The following is a 19,153-nucleotide window of genomic DNA, read 5'->3' on the forward strand; positions in this document are numbered from 1 at the left end:
CAACTGCCTCGACTTCAACGACCCGGGCAAGCCGTGGCTCGCCCCCCCCTCCCGAAACCCCGATTGTGGAGCCAGGACAGGCGCCGGCTGATGCTATTGAGGCCCGTTATGCCGCCGCTGGTATCTCTGGAACTGCTACCCTTAATAGCCTGGGTGCCCCCAGTGCGGCCGCTTCCCAGAGACTCGCGCAGTATAGAAACCAGCCTCCTCCTCAACGACCGTGGACACCGACCGAGACCCCAGACCAAGCACCATCCGGTCCTCCGACTGTGTACCAGGGCATGAATGCTATCTCAAGTCCGGCACAATCACATCAATCGTTTAGTCCTCCGCCACAACCCGAGCAGCAACAGCAACAAAAGCCACAGCCACAGCCACAAGGGCAAGGACACGGCCAGGCGCAAGTTAGTGTGTTGGAGCAAGACTTCCAACGTATAAACACCAACTCGCCCCCTCCTGCATACTCGAGTCTCAACCCTGGTGGAAACTCGTCCTATCCTAACGAGAAGCAACGGCCCCAGCAAGCCGGCTCAAGTTCTGCCGCTACTCAACCCAACCAGCAGGCGACTGCATCGACAGCGCCAACGAAGGCCGCTGCAGTAGCTGCAGCCTCAACTGTTGCTGGTGGACTTGCTTCACCTGCTCTTCAGCACCCAGGCCATCCTGCGTTTGCCAACGACCCTCACCCTGCGTTTGCGAATGAACCGCACCCTGAGCAGAATGGGCAACCGTCTCAACAGCAGGTCGTTGCCCCTGCCCAAACCTTTGAACCCCAAAACCCTGCCTCACCTCCACCTTTGCCAGAGGGATGGATCGCCCATTTGGATCAGAATTCCGGACAATACTACTATATCCATCTGGCATCTCAAGCTACGCAGTGGGAGTTTCCAAAGGGACCAAACCCTATATCTCACGAACAAGCTCCTCTTTCGCCGACCGCTTCGACTTATGGAAACCCTTTGGCATCGCCCATGTTTGGCAAGCAAGCGATGGCCTCCCCGATGTTCCCACCGCATACCCCTGGTTATGCTGAGAGCATCATGAGTGTGGCGGCTTCAGCAACACCTACAGCCGCCGGATTCACCGGTCCTCCACCGAGCGCGGGGGTTGATATGTACAGAATTCAACCTACGAATGGCGTTTATTTTGGCCCCTACCTGCGATATGTTAACATGGATATCGAGAAGGGCCTTTGGCTGGGTAGTATTCTGATTGTAACAGATGCTCCTCAACCACCCACAATCCATATTCACCTGAGCCACGACCTGGCACCCAATCCACGACAAGCTGAGCCTCGCCCAATTTTCACACACCAGAGATGGAAGTTTTATAAATATGATCTGGAACTGCCCATGTCCGAGGCTGGTACTGAGCGTTGGACATACGCAGTTACCTCCCACCTTGGCTGCACACGCTATGAATTCGTCGTGGCTGGGCGTCAAGAGACTAGCTGGCGCTTTATTGCACACTCCGGCAACGATTTCGCTGCAGGCACTTCACAGAACGAGCGAGCTAAGCTTGGCGGGGTTGGATTCATGTGGAAGGACGTCCTGCAGAAGAATGTCGATTGTGGTGGCTTTCATGTTCAGTTAGGGTTGGGAGACCAGATCTACGGTGATCGTTTGTGGAAAGAAGTCCCTCTCCTCAAGCAGTGGCTTGCCATGAGTGGACGTGACAACAAGAAGAATGTCCAGTGGACAGCGCGACATGAAGAGGATGTCGCACACGCATACTTCCACTACTACACCAGCCACTTTGATCAGCCTTTCCTTCGTGAGGCGTTTGCGCAAATTCCCCATGTTCTGCAGATTGATGACCACGATATGTAAGTGCACTGCTATCATTCAGGTTGTTACATGTACTGACCCGAATAGTTTTGATGGATATGGCTCATACCCAGACTATATGCAATCTTCACCCATGTTCAAGAACATTGGAAGAATTGCGACAGAGATGTACCTTTTGTTTCAGCACCATACCACTGTCGAGATGCTACGGAACGTCAGCACCGATCATGACATATTCACCATCACTGGGACTGGTTGGCATTTTGTGAAGTACCTCGGACCGGCTGTGGTGGTTGTTGGTCCTGACTGTCGATCCGAGCGCACCCAAGCCCAAGTAATGGCCGGCCCGACGTACCAAGGGATTTTCCCCAAAGTCGCTACACTCCCCCCAAGCGTGCAGCATTGTATCTGGATGATCTCGGTACCACTTGTGTACCCACGCCTGGACACTGTGGAGAGCCTTGCCAACACAATGGCTGCGGGCAAAAAGGCAGTCAACACAACCTACAACATTCTGGGTAAGGTCACGAGCTCGGTTGCAGGCGTAGTCGGCGGCAAAGATGTGGTTGCACAAGGCTTCTCGCAGGTGAAGAAGGCCGTCGGAAAAACTGGTCTCATGGGTAATGTCTTGAACCAGTTTGGCGAGCTTGACATTCAAGAAGTGCTCAAGGATATGTGGACTCACGACACCAAGGACCTAGAGAGAACCTACCTGATCCGAACTCTGCAAGGCATTTCACAACAGAAGGGAATTAGAATGACCTTCCTCTCTGGAGGCAAGTTGACTACCACATATCAGTTTTTGGGATTCTCAGGCTAACATTTCCGCAGACGTCAATGCCTCAGGAGCTGGCTTGGTTCATGACCCCACGCACCCAGGTGATCACAAGACCATGTACCAGATCATCTCATCCCCTATCGTGGCCGCACCTCAGAGCAACTATGTGCTCAAGATGCTGCACAACCAAAAGACGCTTTACGTACCTCAAAATGGCAAGAAGTCAACGCACGAGGTGTCAGACACAAAAGAAGATATGATGGAGATCTTCCATTCTGATGCCAGCGGTGCCGCAAGAGAGCTCAAAAAGCTCATGGGTCGTCGAAACTACGTCGCCTTTGTTTCATACGACCAGGACGCAGCGGCAGCAGTGCCCCAGACACCGTTCAGCCCTAACCCCAGCCTGAACGGTTCGCAACAGGGCCTGTCCAAGGTGAGCCTGGCCGTCGACTTTGTTGTTCAAGGTGACGGAGCGTTCACAGCACCAACTAAATATGGTCCTGTTATCATCCCTCATTTGGAATATGGACGATGATTCAGTTGGTGGTAGTTGGATTCTTAGGTAAGGGTGCTGATTGGATTTTGCCATTTCTATTGCACATATAGCGTTTCTACGATACTACGAAGACATATATATACCTTGTTGATTATTAGTTTGTCGAGCTTAGCAGCATTATACGGGTACGAGACGGATCGACTTTATACACATTTGGGAAGATATTCATGAAAACATTGCATGTTTCTTGGTCTCGTTTCTATTGTGTATATATGCTTTTGAATCTCATTCCAACGCCCATATATGTATTTAGAGATCGAAGAGTTCCTTGAGGATACGCATGGTGTCCTCAGGTCCGGTGACGGAGTGGCCGGTTGTCCTAGAGTCGGTGTAAATCTCATAGTCGTTGCCGCCCTCGAATGTCTTGTCGCCAAAGAAGTGGATGGTCTTGTAGGCGATACCGTCAGGCTTCTTGGCCTCGTTCTCAAGGTGCTGGAGGCAGTAGGTCTTATCCCACCCGGTGGGGAACACATCGAAGGAAATCTGGCCTCCAATGGAGAAGCTTTTCAGAGAATGTCAGAGATCAGAGCGTGCCATGGGGAATTAGGGACCGTAACGTACGTGAGGCCGAGGTGGCCGAATCGCTCCTTGAGAACAGCGACAAACTTCTCCCGGACCTTTGCGTCCTTGTCGAACGCCTCAAAGTCGTTTCGCTCCTGAGTACTAGCATTACGACCGACGGGGCTAATATTGATCATTCCATTACGGAATTCAATGAAGGTGCCGCGCTTGACGGGGATGTCGAGATCAGCAACGTAGTGGAGAACGAAGTTGGCAAGCTCCTTGTACTGCTCCTCGCCAATGAACTTGATGAAGGAGTTGGACTCGAGGGGTTCGCCGAGCTTGAAGGCAGTCAAGCCGTTCTCGGAGAAGCAAAAGTCGAAGAGGGCGGTGACGGGCTGTCCGGCGGGCTTGCCCAGCTGCTCCTGTTGCTTGGCGAAGTCCGAGCCACCAACATATCCGATAGCACACTTTGAGCGAAGTTTCTGAAGGATGTCGAGGATCTCGGGCGAGGCGTCCTGTACGGGTTAGCGACTGGGGGGAGTATTCAGAACAAGGTGTTTGAGCGTACCAGGCGCGCGGGTGTGAGCGTGCCGTCAACGTCGAAGAGGCAGATGGTGTCCTTGAGAGGACGCTCCTGGAGAGGAGTGTACGAGGGAGGGGATGCGAGAGCCATTGCGAATGTTGTTGTTGTTTTTGTTATTTGTAAAAGAGAGAATCGAGACTGTAGGATACAGGAACAAGGTGAGATAGATAGTAGGGAGCTCCTTGGTGTTGAAGAGGGGACTCGATACTACCTACCTAAACAAATGGATGGGAGAAGGTGGGGCAGGGATGGGGAGCTATGTAGATTAGTAGTAGGTACCTACCGGTAGTAGGTTAGTAGTTAGGTACTTTACAGAGCATGTCTGCATGTACGATGAACTTGAATGCGGGGCAGACTTGACGACGAACTGTTAACTTCCACCTCAGGTAATACAGGTATTGGATCCAAGTTACTGCTCTTGGTGGTTCAACAAAAGCTTACCTGTAGTATATTGGCAGAGCCGTTGAAAAAACAAGTCTACTGGCACAAGGAGAGGAATTGCTGTCCACTGGTTTCTCAAAGATCTCCTCTGGCTCCTACCCCTTGGGCCACGTTTACCGCTAAAGATCCAGGGGTTGTTGATTCACTGTTGGTTGACTTTGGAATCACCCATTGGATTAAAGGCAACACTTTCCAAGGGCCATGATAACTGGATGATCAAGGATGGTTCGAACTATCACCGAACTTTTGAGAAGTAACAGCAACAAAATGAAGATTGGCAAGCTGGGTAGGTATCACATCTTGTTTTGAATGCTCTGGACTGACAATTCGTTGCTGCTCTAGGTACCTTACTTATGGAGTCTTCCTCTCCTTGCTACCCCTCTACCTATAATAAACCCTCGAACATTACCCCTCCACCAAAAGATCTTCACGACCTCCACTAGCGTAAGAAACTTTTTAGTGGGCCACCTGTTCCGCCCAGTCTCACCGCTAAATAGCTCGCAGCAACCAGTGGGCCCCGCCTCTCAGTCGAGGTGAGCTCGGTGAACGAGTGAACAAGGATTGAATTCGGCATGGATGAAGGGTCATTGATTACCTGATGGATATCCCTATGTATATACACTTGGATCAGGCAGGATCTCTCAAATCAGCTCTCGTTCGGTTACAAAATAAATAAATAAAAATGCAAAGCCATGTTATTGCTTGGTCTAAACAGTCGCTCAAAGAATGTATGAATAAGACAAAAACGCCTTTATAAGCCCAACCGAGTTCATGGCAGGCTATGCCATTTCACCCCAAGCTCCAGTAAGCTCGACGATCACGTTTACGATTGTGCTCACTGCCCAGAGAGTGATCAGTCCCCATCCAATCTTGCGACTCAAGATCCATTTGTTCATGGGCACAACGATAAGCAAGCCCACCAGCGTGACAAGCAGTGTGATAGCTGAGATCATCAGCGTCCCTCCAACTTGAATGCGGTAAGGCTTGTACTTGATGGGATGGCTGGGGTTCTTGCGATGCTTCTTGTTTGCCTTCTGGATTGTCATCATGGCACCGCCGATACCAATGCCCAGAAGGATGTTCAGCATAGGGCCACCAAAGCAAGCAGATCTAGATGCCATATTAGCCCAAGTGCTCCAAGGAAGCCCTCCTGTACTTACAAAGCCATCACGGGATACCCAAGCCGTGCTACTGTAATGTCAGCGACTAGATCCCCCACACTGTTGCCAGCAGCAAATATGGTGAGACCCAGTAGCGCTTCCGAGATATTCAAAATTACTCCAACTGTTTTGAGAACCCCTACAACCTCGCCTGCGATGGTTGAGATCCAAGCAATACTAATAATGAATCCCATGAAGCAAAGCATGTAATGATGACGAGGGGGTCTATCCTCTGACGTGAAAACGACCAAGACACCGAGAAGAACGAGAGATGCCAGGAGTGTGTATAACACCATACGGATCAAAGCTTTATGAGGGTTCTCCCAGTCCTCCAAGGTATTGGCCCAAAACACAAGGACAGCAAACTGGGGACCAGTAAATAGTTGTAGCGCCACGAGCCATCGGTTCCAGCCTGTGCAGTCATTCTTGATACTGCTGGAGGAATGGAAATCTGAAGCTGGCTTTGCCACTATGGCTGGTGGACCCAGAGAGAACTGCGAGGCGGCCAGAGTCTCTCCATCTGCAGCATGTGCTGTAGATGGTGTCGTCGCAGGGCCAACGTGACTGTTGCCACGGCTTGTGATGGTGTGTCTACGATAACGCTCCCATTCCGACTCTCCTTCTGGCTCAATCGCCGAGTGCTCGATTGATATGGGTGGGGCCATGTGCCCAACACCTTGATGATCGTGATGGTAATGATCGGTGTGGTCGTTGATTGCCTCGAGGATAGATGATTCGCCGTCTGTTGTCTCTGAGTCTACGACAGGCAAAGTCACCACCAAAAGAAAGATACTTGGGACAGAGATGGCACTGACAAACTTGTCCCATGCCGTCTTCTCTTTCCAGCCTTGCAATGTAGGGAACAGAGTTGCCCACAAGACATGGGGAGCTGGTAGCACGGCATAAGGCCACCATCTAACAGGACGTGACGGGGCATCGACTGTCAGTTGCAAGTCGGCAAAGGGTGTCTCACGGCTTGCTGGACCCGGTGCGACGGTACTGGGTGATACTCCTCCTGGCGAGACGAACTCAATTGGGTCATTCTGGTAATTGGGCGTAAGCAGTGCTGGCGAGTCACTGTATATAGGGAAAGGCGTGTTGGGCGAGGAGCGGTCGCTGTAACTGCTACGTCGACTGGAAGGTATTTGCAGACGAAGCTCGGGAGTCAGCAGCTGTCCTTTCTGGTCTTCTGGAGGCGCATCGTGGGTGGTCCCACTAGGACCGACAGGAGGCGCTGCCAAGTTTCCTCCTACAGTGTAGGATGGGCTGGGGCTTGATGCCCTCGTTCCACTGGCTGTTGAGCCAGGAACGGACAACGTCGGTTCAGATCCGTTGCGGCGTGGAATATGTAGGTCTGGGTGAGCAAGCACACCAACTGGGACGTCTCCGGAAGAGAGTGCTCTGTTCCTTATGGGTGCGTGCTCACCAGTGTTGGGGTCCAACTGGCCATCAGACCGAGCCGATTCCGCGATTGTTGCGGTGGTCTGCCTGCGCCTGTGCACATGATAATCGGAGTAGCTTCTCCCTGGGATCGTGGACAGCTGTAAATTACCCTCGCGCTGTAGCTGCGCCAAAGCAGACCGAAATTCCAGTGCACCTACAAGACTAGGTCGGATGGGCGTCATTGTGTTTCGTCGAGCTCCACGACCTCGCAGAACTCGCATGCTGCTGGCAACCTCGGCTGCAACCATGCGATCATGGTCTTCACTAGACGTGTCGCTTCCAGCTCGCTGAGGCATACCGTCAACCTCGATTCTGGGTCCGGCTTCAAGGAGCGAGATATCAGGCGGCGTAGCGTGCGCAGTGCCAGGGCCCGAGCCAGCATCATCTGGGTCGTCTCTATATGGCTCGCCGGCCAACTCGTCTCCGGAGTGACCTAGGGCTGCATACACATGGCTGCGCGCTTCGCCTTCTCTGCGTTGTCTAGCTTTGCGTCTCGTGGAGTACCAGTGCCATGTTACAACAGTAACGACATACACTCCATAGTAGCCTATCATCACCCAACACTCCCACAAGTGAAGGTGGCCATCAGCTAGGAAGATCATGGTGAAGACGACCGCAAGAATGAAGAAGCAAATATCGCGTGTGTATGACTTCCGATCAACACGAAACTCCCTCACCAATGCCATAGAACCAGCAACGACACCTGTGATAAAGCTTGCCGCGCCGATCAGCTCTCCAACGGCCATGCTGGCGCTGTTAGAGCCCATGGCTGCAAAGGTGCTGAACACATCGGGAGACCCATTGCCAAAGGCGAGAAATGTGACGCCTGCCAAACTCTCGCTCAGACCAAGAACTGTCGCTATCGTGCTTAGGTTGACACTGAAGAAATCACTTGCAGCGATGCCGATGGTGCTGAACAGGAGGCCCAGCCAAAGCACGAGAGCTGTGAATGCGACGGGTCTTGCATTGCCGAAAGAGCAATAATACAGTTCAATATAGTGTATAAGCCCAGCATCATCATCGTTGCAGTATTTGCGCACAAAGGCGCATTTGTCTAAAGCGTCGTGGATTTGATTGCACTCGGGTGTTTCGACCGTAGGGGAACTGCGCTTGAAGAGCAGATCGGGATCTGCCGCGCGATTCGAAACGGACTGCGCGAAGGTTGTATGCGACAAAAATGAATACGCAGTCAGGACTGATAGAAGGAGGACCGTAGTATAGAAAGGGCGAGATTGTAAGCGGCTGCCTCTGGGGAAACGTTTGGGAGTCGCATTGGGACATTTGGTAGTCTCGTCGACGGGGCAGAGAAGCCCACGGGGAGTGGTATTCGTCATGTTGGAACTGGTATCGTCATGTCATGAAGTAGCTTCTCTGGATGCCATTATGATCTTGAAAGAGAAAAAAAGGAAGAAAACCAAGAAGCAAGAACGGGTCCTATGAAGCTTAAGAATATAAATTGAGATACGATTCAGGGATGGGAGTAGGAAAGATGTAGAGGAAATGTTTGGAGAACAAGAATTGGATTCAGTGCTAGATAAGGTAAGGTTTAAAGGTTAGGTTAATAAAGTGTCCGTGGTATGGATCTTGACGTTACATGCTCCCAAGTCCGTGGCATGCCCCATTCCCACGTCCGAGGGGGGGGAATCGTGGATCGGTGATCGAGAATCTTAATATCCGCCATTATGCATCGACTTTCCCTTTTGAAGCATGCAGAAATCCAGTTTCCAGCATTTTAGCGTCTCTTTGCGACGGGTTTGTTACAACCTAGTTTGGTGATGGTGACGAAGATGAAGGGAGGCCGCCTGTTGTTCAGAGATACCTACTTAACCTTAGTACCTTACTAACCTACCTCAGGTAGACACTACAGATTGCTTGCCACAGTTAGAGTATGAGTGAGGTGTGGCTAAGGTACCTTATTAGCTTCGAGATTGCAAGGAACCACCAAGATACAGCTGATCCAGTTCAGAGCTCCCAGTGACAGACTGATCACTAACGATGACAAGAGCTGCTTGCTTTGTCGATACTGTACGATACGACACACCGGCTTCTCTACCACTCGCACGTACAACGTACGTCGGGTCACTTGTTTAAGCTTCTCTCACCTTCAACGTGCTTGCTTTAGGTTGCGCCACGTGCTTCCTGACTGAAAACTTGGTGATCAGACAGGATAAAGGTGGCATAGACATGCATGAGCAGGGGTAAGTTACCATTGGGTTGTTTGGAGTCTCTGGACTGTTCATGCCTTGGCAGCCGCAGCGTCTGTTGTCCGTGATGTTCCGTTTCAGACGGCGGAGAGTTATCTGTAACTCCGTGCTGTGGCTAAGTATCATCTCCAGCCACAGTTGGGGCCTGAGGCTAAACAATAACAGCCCGGGCATACCTACCGTAAAGACTCAGTAAAATGGAACGGGGCTGTGGATACCTTTCTTACTAAACATAGTGACAGATCTGATCAATCTTAAGATTGATTGGCTAAGGTGGATGAAATCGGCCCCATAGCCCCATTCCATTTTACTGAGTGTTTACGGTAGGTAGGTTGAGGTCACCCCACACACCGCCCGCCCCTCGTGCTAGCAGTTGGCATTTATTTTGTTTACTTAGGCCAGGGGGACGACAACGCGATAGGCCTCGTCCAAACACGCCCTTTTTATTTCCCCCAAAACCCACACAAATAACTTGAAAATGCCTCGAGTTGCTCAAGTCCCCCGGACGGGGAATGCTAGGAACAACACAGGCTCTAGTACGGCCTCACCATTCATAACGCAGTCACCCGTCAAGTCAGTCATCGACTCCCCAGCAACAACTGCGGTGTGCTAATGCAACTATCCAGAATCCCCCTCAACGATGATGTGTCTGAAAAGGGGCAGCGCATGAGCTCCAGGAGAGCTCTCCACGAAAGACAATTCAACGAGATCAAGAAGGCCGCAACTCCTCGCAAGGTTGGCCTTCGCCTTGACGACATGGAGAACGGTGATCCCCAAACTCCCCGCGGCGGCCGCGCCAGCAATATCGAAGATGACGAGGGCTTTGTGGTCGGAGGCTCTGCGGTCACGCCTATGAAGCGTGTGCCGCTTCTCGCCAATTTCGAAGAATGGATGAAGATGGCCACCGACAACAAAATTAATGCGACAAATTCATGGAACTTCGCTCTCATAGACTACTTTCACGATATGTCACTCCTCAAGGAAGGCGACGGTGTGAACTTCCAAAAGGCCAGTTGCACCTTGGACGGATGCGTCAAGATCTACACCAATCGTGTTGACAGCGTCGCTACGGAAACAGGGAAGCTATTGAGTGGCCTCGCCGATAGCAACAACGCCAAGAAGAAAGACAAGGATGGCGAGGATGCCGACGAGAGCGACGAAGAAGAACTCGATGAGGATGGCAACGTAAAAAAGAAGCCCAAGAAGAAGGTATGGCAAACATCCGGGCACGCCCCAAAGGTTCAACCTAACATCTACTAGACACAACGATCATCTGAAGCAACCCTTGCCCCCTCGTTCAATTCGCTGCAGCTCAAAAAGTTTGAGCTGGAATTCGCCGTCGATCCCTTGTTCAAAAAAGCATCTGCCGATTTTGATGAAGGTGGCGCCAAGGGTCTTCTTCTAAACCATCTGATGATCGATTCACAAGGACGTATCGTCTTTGACAGTAGCGACGATACTGGTGATGCCACCACCCTTGGAAAGACGAAGTCCGACGATGGAGAGGATGACGGAGAAGACGAGGAGGCCGAGAACGACCCAGAGGAAGAAGAGCTGGAAGATGAGGAAGAAGCCGACGACGTCGAAATTGATGTCGGAGTCCTTGGTGCCAAGTTCATCCCGGACTTACAGCGACTCGATGAGCTCGATGTTTGTCCTTCTCTAAAGACGTTTGATCTTGGCGACCCTTCGGGATCCATGGATATTCCATTCCTCAAGGCACCCGAGGATTGGAGACAGGACCAGGACAAGGAAAAGACCCCCGGCGCGCTTGGCGACTTTTCCGGTCTCGTAATCGATGGTGACGAAGCAGCAGGCTTCGACGATGATGATCTCGCCCTGGGAGCCTTCGACGCTGCTGATAATGTTGCTTTTGGCGAGGGTGGCGAGGCTTGGGCTAGAGAGGCCGCACTGGAGCCGCAGATGCGAGTGTACGACGCTGGCCTTGGTGAAGAGGGTGGTGAGGGGGATGAGATGGACGGCAACGGTGAATACGTTGTTTCAATGACGAGCGCGCAGAAGGCGGACAAGATGCACGAGGATATCCTTGGATTTTTCGACCAGGCATTGCAGAAGAATTGGGCGAGCGCGGAGCACTGGAGGATCAGGAAGATCAAGGATGTGAATAAGCCGGCAACAGAGACAAAGAAGCGCAAGGAGAAAGAGCCTTTTGAAATCGACTTTGCCGCACCGCTGGATTCACACACTTCGGATATCATCCATACACAGGCTACCAACAATTCGGCCATCAGCATGCCTAAGAAGGATTGGAAGTCCAAGTCACGCAATCTTCTGCCTGACGACAAGCACTTTAACTCCAGGTCTCTGCTAAGCCTGTTCCTCAAGCCAAAGGCACGGATGAGCAAACGACGCACAGGCTTCAGCTCTCGCGGCGGGGGTGGTTTTGGTAATACCGGTGCAGATAATCAACCTGATGGGGAAATGGACGAAGCATTCTGGGCCAACCAAAAGGCCCCGCAACATACAGACGAGACAGCGTTGCCTGAAGGCGACTATGATGCCAACTTCTTCCAGGACGATGTTATGCCATTCCCCGGCGGCGGTGACTTGGACGACGATGACGATCTAGAATTTGCGGACGCAAGGGAACACTTCTCACCAGGGCTTGAAGGGCAGGCTGGAATCACTGATGGCGGAGGGCTCACAGCTCTACTTAATGGAGAGACAGTAACTAATACTGGGGCGTTCGGAACGACACTGGTCACTCAAACGAGGCGTGTACGACCCGAGTATGTGCAATATGCTAGGGTAGCCAAGAAGGTGGATGTGCGAAGGTTGAAGGAAGAGTTGTGGAAGGGTATGGATGTCGACATTCTTCAAGTAAGTTTTTGTGCACAATCGAAAACGACGATGTGGCATTATGCTAATACATCTAACTGCAGAAACAACCTGAGCCCCAAGCAGTGGATGTCAGCGAACCTAAGCAAGAAGAGACGCTCAAGTTCACAGAGATCATGAACAATCTGCAGACCGTATATCCCAAGCCGGTGATGGATGATATTTCGACCTCATTCTGCTTTATCTGTCTCTTGCACTTGGCCAATGAGAAGGGTCTTGTGATTGACAACACACCTGGTCTGTCAGAACTCGAGATCCGCAGGGATTGGTCAGCGGAGATTGTTGAGGGTGAATAGCGGGAGCCATTTTGAGCTATGTGACCACTTGTCTTGAGTAAATTTGGGGGTGGCCATGTACTTGTTTGTTTGACGAGTCATGCATGAGATGCTTGCGGAATTGTTCAAGGGACACCTAGCAATGCATGGTATGGTATGGATGGCATGGCATGGCATGGCATGGAAGATAACGTGATATCCTGGCGTTGGGGGGAGAAGTCAACAGTAACAATATCTAGAGTACTTGTTTTGAATGAAGGACACGAAGGAATGATTGATTGATCATATTCACGATCTTTGCTTTATACCATGTGGATGCCAGCTCGAAGATGAGGTGGTGGTTCTTGAATTTGCAGCCTCCTTTTGCGGGGTTCCTTTTCTTACAGATGTGAAGAAAGCAAGTTTAAATTCTTGAGCGGGTGGGTGAGCTTTTGTGGTCTCTTGGGTCGTATCCGAGTTTTCCCAATGATAATAAATACTTGGTCAATGGTAGCCTGACTTGACATTCACATCCTAATCTCGTAGGTGCTGGAAAGATCAACGGCGGTAGAAGAATCGCCATTCTATCACCTAGTCGAATACGCGAATGCCACCATGATACCCATAACACCACACTCATCTCATAGCTGACTCTCCAGCTCCCATGGATAAAGTGAAATAATTACTATAGCTACTTATGTAAACTTGTAACTACCTATGTGACCTGGGTAAGTAAGTACTAGAGATTGCTGAGAGATGATGTTTAGGTACTGACCAACTCATATAGTGACCCCAGTACCTAGAGCAAATGATTTCCAGCTCGTGTGTTCAAGTCGGGTCCTAATTACCTTACCTTGGTTTTATTCAGGTAAGATACCTAGATATTCAAGATCTCTATGATTTTTATGGTAAGGTAGGGACTAACTTCTAGTAACTTCTAGGCAAGGTAAGGGTACCTTAAGGGACCTGGAACTCTCGAGTACGGAGTACGTACCTCAATATCCCAGTCTCAGGCCCACTCATTGGCTTTTGTGGCTGCGCCATGACGTCGAAACGGGTTACGAACTGGACCCTTATGACGATGTTGATAAATTGTGGGGGTGCCAAACCAGACGAGAGAACAAGAACAAAGCAACTTTTGCTGAGGTAGATAAGTCTGAATAAGGAAGGACCCTTGAGATCGTCTCGTTCTTTTCATTTCGTTCATCTTTCTCTCCTCACAACCTTGGCCTCTCCTTCTATGTAATCGGTCACCCACCTTTATCTGTTACTTCGATTTACTACTACACATCTATTGTAGATAGCGCAGCTGCATCTCCTATAGGTACCTTTATACAATACACATCCATCAATCAATCAATCGACAACCTCCCTTGTCTTCCGAATTACTGGTACCAGTATCGCGGGACGGGACTGCCCCTCTCTCGCCGCAATGATCTGGTGGTGGTCTCACACCCGTAAACCCCCTTGATCAGAACACCAATCTGGTTCCTCGATGTGGATATGCACTACTCACTCACATGTATATTAACATAACGTCCAATTCCATGACTTGGCATTGGTTCTGCCGTACGTTTCCATTCTAACTCATTTCCTGGTCATTTTCTTGTAATACCTAATTCATTGCACACTGAAAAACTAATAGACTATGTGCCCTCGAGAAATCCAGTTACCGACATGGACAAACCTTTCAACTATACACCAGCCAAATTCCTCATGACTTCCGAATGCTATTTTTGGATCCTCTCAAAACTCTTTCCAACCCAAAGTCAAAGCACCTAACGCCAGAATCCGCGACTCGATATTACCACAGCAGCCATTATAGGTACTCGTTCAGACGGTACCACCATCCACCTAAAGACCGAATCATGAAATGGAAAAGACTTGTCATCATCATGCGTGGGTATCGGATAAGATAGGAAACAAAAGGGGTCCCCAGGGGTGACTAAGTTGCGCCTTGACACATCTGGACACAAGCGTTTTGGCGTCGAATGCAGCAGCAGTATGTATGCTACCAGCTTAAGTTCATCGTCACCGCCCTTCATCGTCGTTCGTGTCGTTCGTGCTTTTCGACAAGCTCACCAGCTCTTAGCAAGACGCTCATGCCATCGAGACGAGTCTTGAAGGACCGATCCTCCATTGGGGCCATCAGATCAGGTGCCGGCGTCATTGGCAAATCGCTGTCCACCATGTATTCGTCGTTCCTGGCTGAAGGGCCAGTGGGTGGCAATGGTTGAGAGCCTTAAGAGCCGAGTTAGCTTGGACTTCTTAACGAAGCCTCCAGAGATTCAAGTACCATATCCCCTGGGCACAACGCCGTGGCCAAAATATGGCCTTGCGAGCGGCACAGGGTCTGTTGGGCTCGGGGTCGTCGTACCAGTACCTAACCCGGAAACAGGAGAACCCCGTTCGAACATGGCCGCATTGGCAGCAACAACTGGTGTCGGCAGCGTCTGGTGGTGGGAAAGAAGAGCGTGGATTGGGAGCGGTCCTTCGCCGGGAGTCCGTGCAAAGGCCCCTGCTGGACTCACTGAACCAATACTGCTGCTGGAAGACGGTTCGTGCCGGAGCAGGGGGGGCTTGGGCGGCGCGGACGGAAGCACGTTGGGGACTTCGGGTACCGACCTAGGGTGGTTCGCGGCAACAAAACCACTCGAATAGGGGTTACCTTCCGACCCGGATGCAATTGGCATCCCTTGCCTTCCATCTTCGAGCATGTTGGACAACGAGGGTAGATGCTGATGTGAAACTTCTACCCCTCGACTTCCTTCTCGCCAGGACTGCTGGCGTTTAGGAGCTTGGTAATGGAGTTCCCGTGGACTTCCAGTATCGAAATAGGCGGCCTGGGGTGATGACATGGTCTCGTCGTTCGAGTTTGCCTGGGATAACAGAGTTGGCGTAGTCGACGAGTGCTGCGATTCAGCTATCGATGCAATCGAATTCAACCTTTCTCGCCGACAAGGTGGTGGCTCGCTCCCCTGCAACCTCTCACTACCACTGCCGCTCGAAGTATTGCCTCCCGGTGTCATGGTGCTGCTGCTACTGCTGCTGTGTCGTAATCGAACGGGATCCAATTTTGTCCTCTTGGAGACATCGGCTAGCCAACGGCGGGATGTCAGTTTTACTGTCATGTCAACGTGTGGAGGATTTCATGCCATCTGGCTACAAACCTTGGGTGCGTTTGGCCTGCTTCTCTTTGAACTCGTGGAGGTATTGCATATACTTCCGATAATCGGCCGTTTTCTTATATTCCATCAAGTCACGGTGGTACTTCTCCTTATCGGCATTTGCTTGGCTTTCGTATGCCTCCTTTTCACTTGCATTCAGGTTTTGCCAATTCTCTCCGACGAGTTTTGCAATTTCTGTGAACGTGAGATTTTGGCTTTTTAAGTCTTCCCTCATTTCTTTTCATCGTTTGTCAGTAAATATTCACGAACAGCGAGCGCGTGTCAGGGTACAACTCACTGTTGGAAAACAATACATATGCTGACGGGGGTCTCTCAGGGGCATTCTCGTCAGGCTGGTACCTCGTTAGTCATCAAGTCGCCACTGGAGAAATGCAAAAGTTTCAACTCACCTTAGGGTGACGCCGATACTTTCGTTTGGCAACACCTTGTCCTTCGGGTGGTAGTTCCATCCGAGTGGGCTCAGGCTGCACACTATCCGATTTTGCATCTTCGCTGGTTGGCCTGACAGGAGTCACCAATGACACCGATGGGGAGATGCCTCGGGCATTAGCTATCCTTCTTTGGAGCTTCTAAGGAAATTGAGTCAGTGGCTGCCTGAGTAGGCGGTGACAGGAATCATACCCTCCGGTGGCCAAGTTTGACACCCAATGCATCTCTGAAAAAGGCTGTTAGCGGAAGTGTTGCAATCAGTCCAGTGAAAAGGAAGCATACAGATCTGACTCCTGGATGTCAAGAATGATATCCCACTCATCGAAACCTTGCTCAACGAATGCACCAAGATACTGGGACAATCCCAACTCGGCAAAAATTGACTCAAGGTCGGGAGACATACAGCCCAGCTGGAAAGTTCCGGGGAACCTCCCTCCAAAGACGAACGGTTCTTTTGGATTGATTGGTGCCAGTGTGGCGGTTCAACTTCGTCCCGAGTTCAAGTGGCTACGGTGTTATACAATTTGATGAGAGAGAAAAAACCCCCAAGGTATCAAGTGGTAGCCAGTTTGCGTCGAGGGTGTTTCCAGTGTAAGTCTGGTGTTATGTTCGGGGTCGTCTTTTATACAAAAATGTTAGCCACTGGTATATGAGGCTTTTGATGGTCTTTCTTGTCGGCTGGTGGTGTTGAGTTGATAGATGGGTATAAATGAAAATAGGTGGGTTTTGAAACGCGGGGTTTGGCACTGAGCTTTGATGAACTGACGATGTCTGTTCAAGCTTGGTGGCTCAACAAGGGGTTATTGTGAGATTGATGTGGGCAAGAATCTGGGAGTAATAAGGTGTTATGCTACATTCGAAGAGCTTCTGACTATGCGGTTGAGGCTTTGGATCTTCGATGGGTAGTGACCGATCAAGTGTGATGAGTGAGGAGGTTCGGACGTGCAACGGAGATCTTGGGCAATAAGGGAGTGATAAACTCGGGGATCGAGAGGAATAGGGTCTGATGATTGGGTTGAGGGGCATAAAGTCCATGGTGAACATACGGGGGGTAAGGGGAAGAGGCGTAGGAGAATGACGAAAGAAATAGGAGGCACGTACAAGCAAGATGTGATGATATTGGGCCGGAGAATTTGGGAGCAGTGGATCGTGGACAAGAAAAGCGTTGGCTCCTATGGTGGAGGGTTGTTATTCTTCGCCAATTGACAAGCCACAACGATGAGCAGAAAGAGTTTTCTGAGGCAGAAGCTGGACGATCAAGGGAAAGGGAAACAGCAGAGGGCCAGCAAGTAGGCTGGATAGATGAGATGGGTTCGAGAGGGAGTGAAGAGCAGTTACGAGCACCCCCAGAGACAACAAGCGGAATCGGATATCTCGATTGCAAAGAGCAAGTACTGTGCTGTGGTGGATTGAGGGAAGGGTATTGTGTCCAACCGCGACGAGGGAAGAATGAAAGCTCACGGTCTGTCAGCGGCGCAAGACCTCGTCTGGGATAGATGTCGAGGATAGTGACAAGGCGTGGATTGGCAGGTGATCTTTGGACTGAAACTTATGAGGCGACTGTGAGGTGACAGATCCAAGGGGACAGGCCCCGGGTTAGGTTTGGCTGCAGGTCGGTTGAGGATCAAATGTTCTGGACCTAGGCTCTTGTTGGCGTGTGCGCAAGCGTGAGAGTCAAAGGACAGGCAAGGCAAGGCAGGACGAATATAAGAATTACACTGTAGGGACGGGACTTCAGTCGTGGACGTACGGGAGGGGGTGTGAGGGCTGTCGAAGAAAGACAGGTCAAATATGAGTTGCTCTGTGGGGAGCTGGTGTTAGAGCCAATATTGGGATGGGGGATTCTTATTCAGGGCATCGTGGGATCCAGAATGCTGTATAGATGGAGGTAGAGACAGGGTCCAGGGGAAAACGGGGAAGAGTCGGAGGTGCCGCAGCCACCGGCAAAAGAATAAACACGATTATTAGTTGATGAACGTGAAATAGGCAAAGCAGGGTTTCGGAAGCGACGATAGAATCGTGAGAGTTCAAGTGGCAGAAAAAGAGCAGAAATATCAGATTCCTACATGGCACTCGCTTCGGGGGGTGGTCTTGCTGTTCAGAGGCACCAAGAGAACGAGGAGGGCATGGTCTAGCCCAGTCAGTTCACAACTCAACCTAAAGGGGGCGTGAACGTGTGTGGAAGAAGGGTGTAGGTCTACAATCTTCCGTCAAGGGCACACAGCCTTGGCACGCTTGTCTCTTAAATTCTGGGCTGGCTGTTGATCCGCAGCCTCTTTCTTTTTTCTGTTATATTAGAGCGTATCAAGTTTTGACGTTCGAGAAAGATGAATGATGCAAGGGCCGGTTTACACCGAAGCATTATCATCATTGTCCATCATCCATCATATTAGGTCTTGGGAGTTATGGACAATTGGCACCAACATTGCTAAGCAACGTACGTACAGAAATGCAGTTCAGACTCGAGATGGGTCGAAAACAAGAAGCGTGGACCCCGAGGCCCTGTCGTCGGCTACGTATACGATAGGGCGGCACCTGGACAACATCGAGATGCCCCAACTTGGTCCAATTGACGCATTCATGAACGATATCTGGGACCATGGGCATATTGATGTCGCTTCAACGCAACACAACGCAACGCTACTGGTGCCCGTGACTGTGAGTTCTAGCAGAGCCCATCCATGAATGGATGGATGGATGTGTTGAATGGAAAATGCGACGCGGTGCTTGAGATGGGAGCACCAAATCGAAAGTCAGAAGGAAATCGGCACTCATCGAAAAGATACACACCATTGCTGCTGATGCTGATGCTGATGCTGCTGGTGTTTGCTTGATGTTCCACAGAGCGAGCGGTCCCATCATGATGTTCCAAGGACGCGGGCAGGCCTGTAATGGGGTTTGGCGCATCGCATCCTCTATTCAGAAAGAGGCAATTGGGCATGACGATCAACCGTCAATTTGATTGAT

At 50.7% G+C, this 19,153-nt stretch overlaps 5 protein-coding genes across 5 annotated transcripts; 2 read left to right on the top strand and 3 right to left on the bottom strand.

Moving 5' to 3' along the window:
- Positions 1-2,680: 2,680 nt before the first annotated feature.
- On the top strand, positions 2,681-3,100 carry FTJAE_10850 (WW domain protein; the record flags this gene model as incomplete). Its single annotated transcript, XM_037343732.1, has 1 exon — positions 2,681-3,100. The coding sequence occupies one exon, from the start codon at positions 2,681-2,683 to the stop codon at positions 3,098-3,100; it is 420 nt and encodes a 139-aa protein (XP_037202085.1).
- A 270-nt stretch (positions 3,101-3,370) lies between these two features.
- On the bottom strand, positions 3,371-4,298 carry FTJAE_10851 (phosphomannomutase; the record flags this gene model as incomplete). The annotated part of the gene is made up of 3 exons (XM_037343733.1): positions 3,371-3,623; positions 3,683-4,140; positions 4,194-4,298. 3 exons carry the CDS (start codon positions 4,296-4,298, stop codon positions 3,371-3,373), a joined length of 816 nt encoding a protein of 271 aa, XP_037202086.1.
- Positions 4,299-5,428: 1,130 nt separating this feature from the next.
- FTJAE_10852 (cation exchanger) lies at positions 5,429-8,586 on the bottom strand (the record flags this gene model as incomplete). Its single annotated transcript, XM_037343734.1, has 2 exons — positions 5,429-5,759; positions 5,810-8,586. 2 exons carry the CDS (start codon positions 8,584-8,586, stop codon positions 5,429-5,431), a joined length of 3,108 nt encoding a protein of 1,035 aa, XP_037202087.1.
- Positions 8,587-9,934: 1,348 nt separating this feature from the next.
- On the top strand, positions 9,935-12,611 carry FTJAE_10853 (condensin complex subunit 2; the record flags this gene model as incomplete). Its single annotated transcript, XM_037343735.1, has 4 exons — positions 9,935-10,029; positions 10,083-10,665; positions 10,717-12,297; positions 12,360-12,611. The coding sequence occupies 4 exons, from the start codon at positions 9,935-9,937 to the stop codon at positions 12,609-12,611; spliced, it is 2,511 nt and encodes an 836-aa protein (XP_037202088.1).
- Positions 12,612-14,610: 1,999 nt separating this feature from the next.
- Positions 14,611-16,587, bottom strand: FTJAE_10854 (uncharacterized protein; the record flags this gene model as incomplete). Its single annotated transcript, XM_037343736.1, has 6 exons — positions 14,611-14,810; positions 14,866-15,693; positions 15,740-15,931; positions 16,035-16,089; positions 16,147-16,258; positions 16,469-16,587. 6 exons carry the CDS (start codon positions 16,585-16,587, stop codon positions 14,611-14,613), a joined length of 1,506 nt encoding a protein of 501 aa, XP_037202089.1.
- Positions 16,588-19,153: the final 2,566 nt, after the last annotated feature.

The sequence above is a fragment of the Fusarium tjaetaba genome (assembly GCF_013396195.1).
Source record: "Fusarium tjaetaba strain NRRL 66243 chromosome Unknown NRRL66243_c0000257, whole genome shotgun sequence".
Classification (NCBI taxonomy): Eukaryota; Fungi; Ascomycota; class Sordariomycetes; order Hypocreales; family Nectriaceae; genus Fusarium; species Fusarium tjaetaba.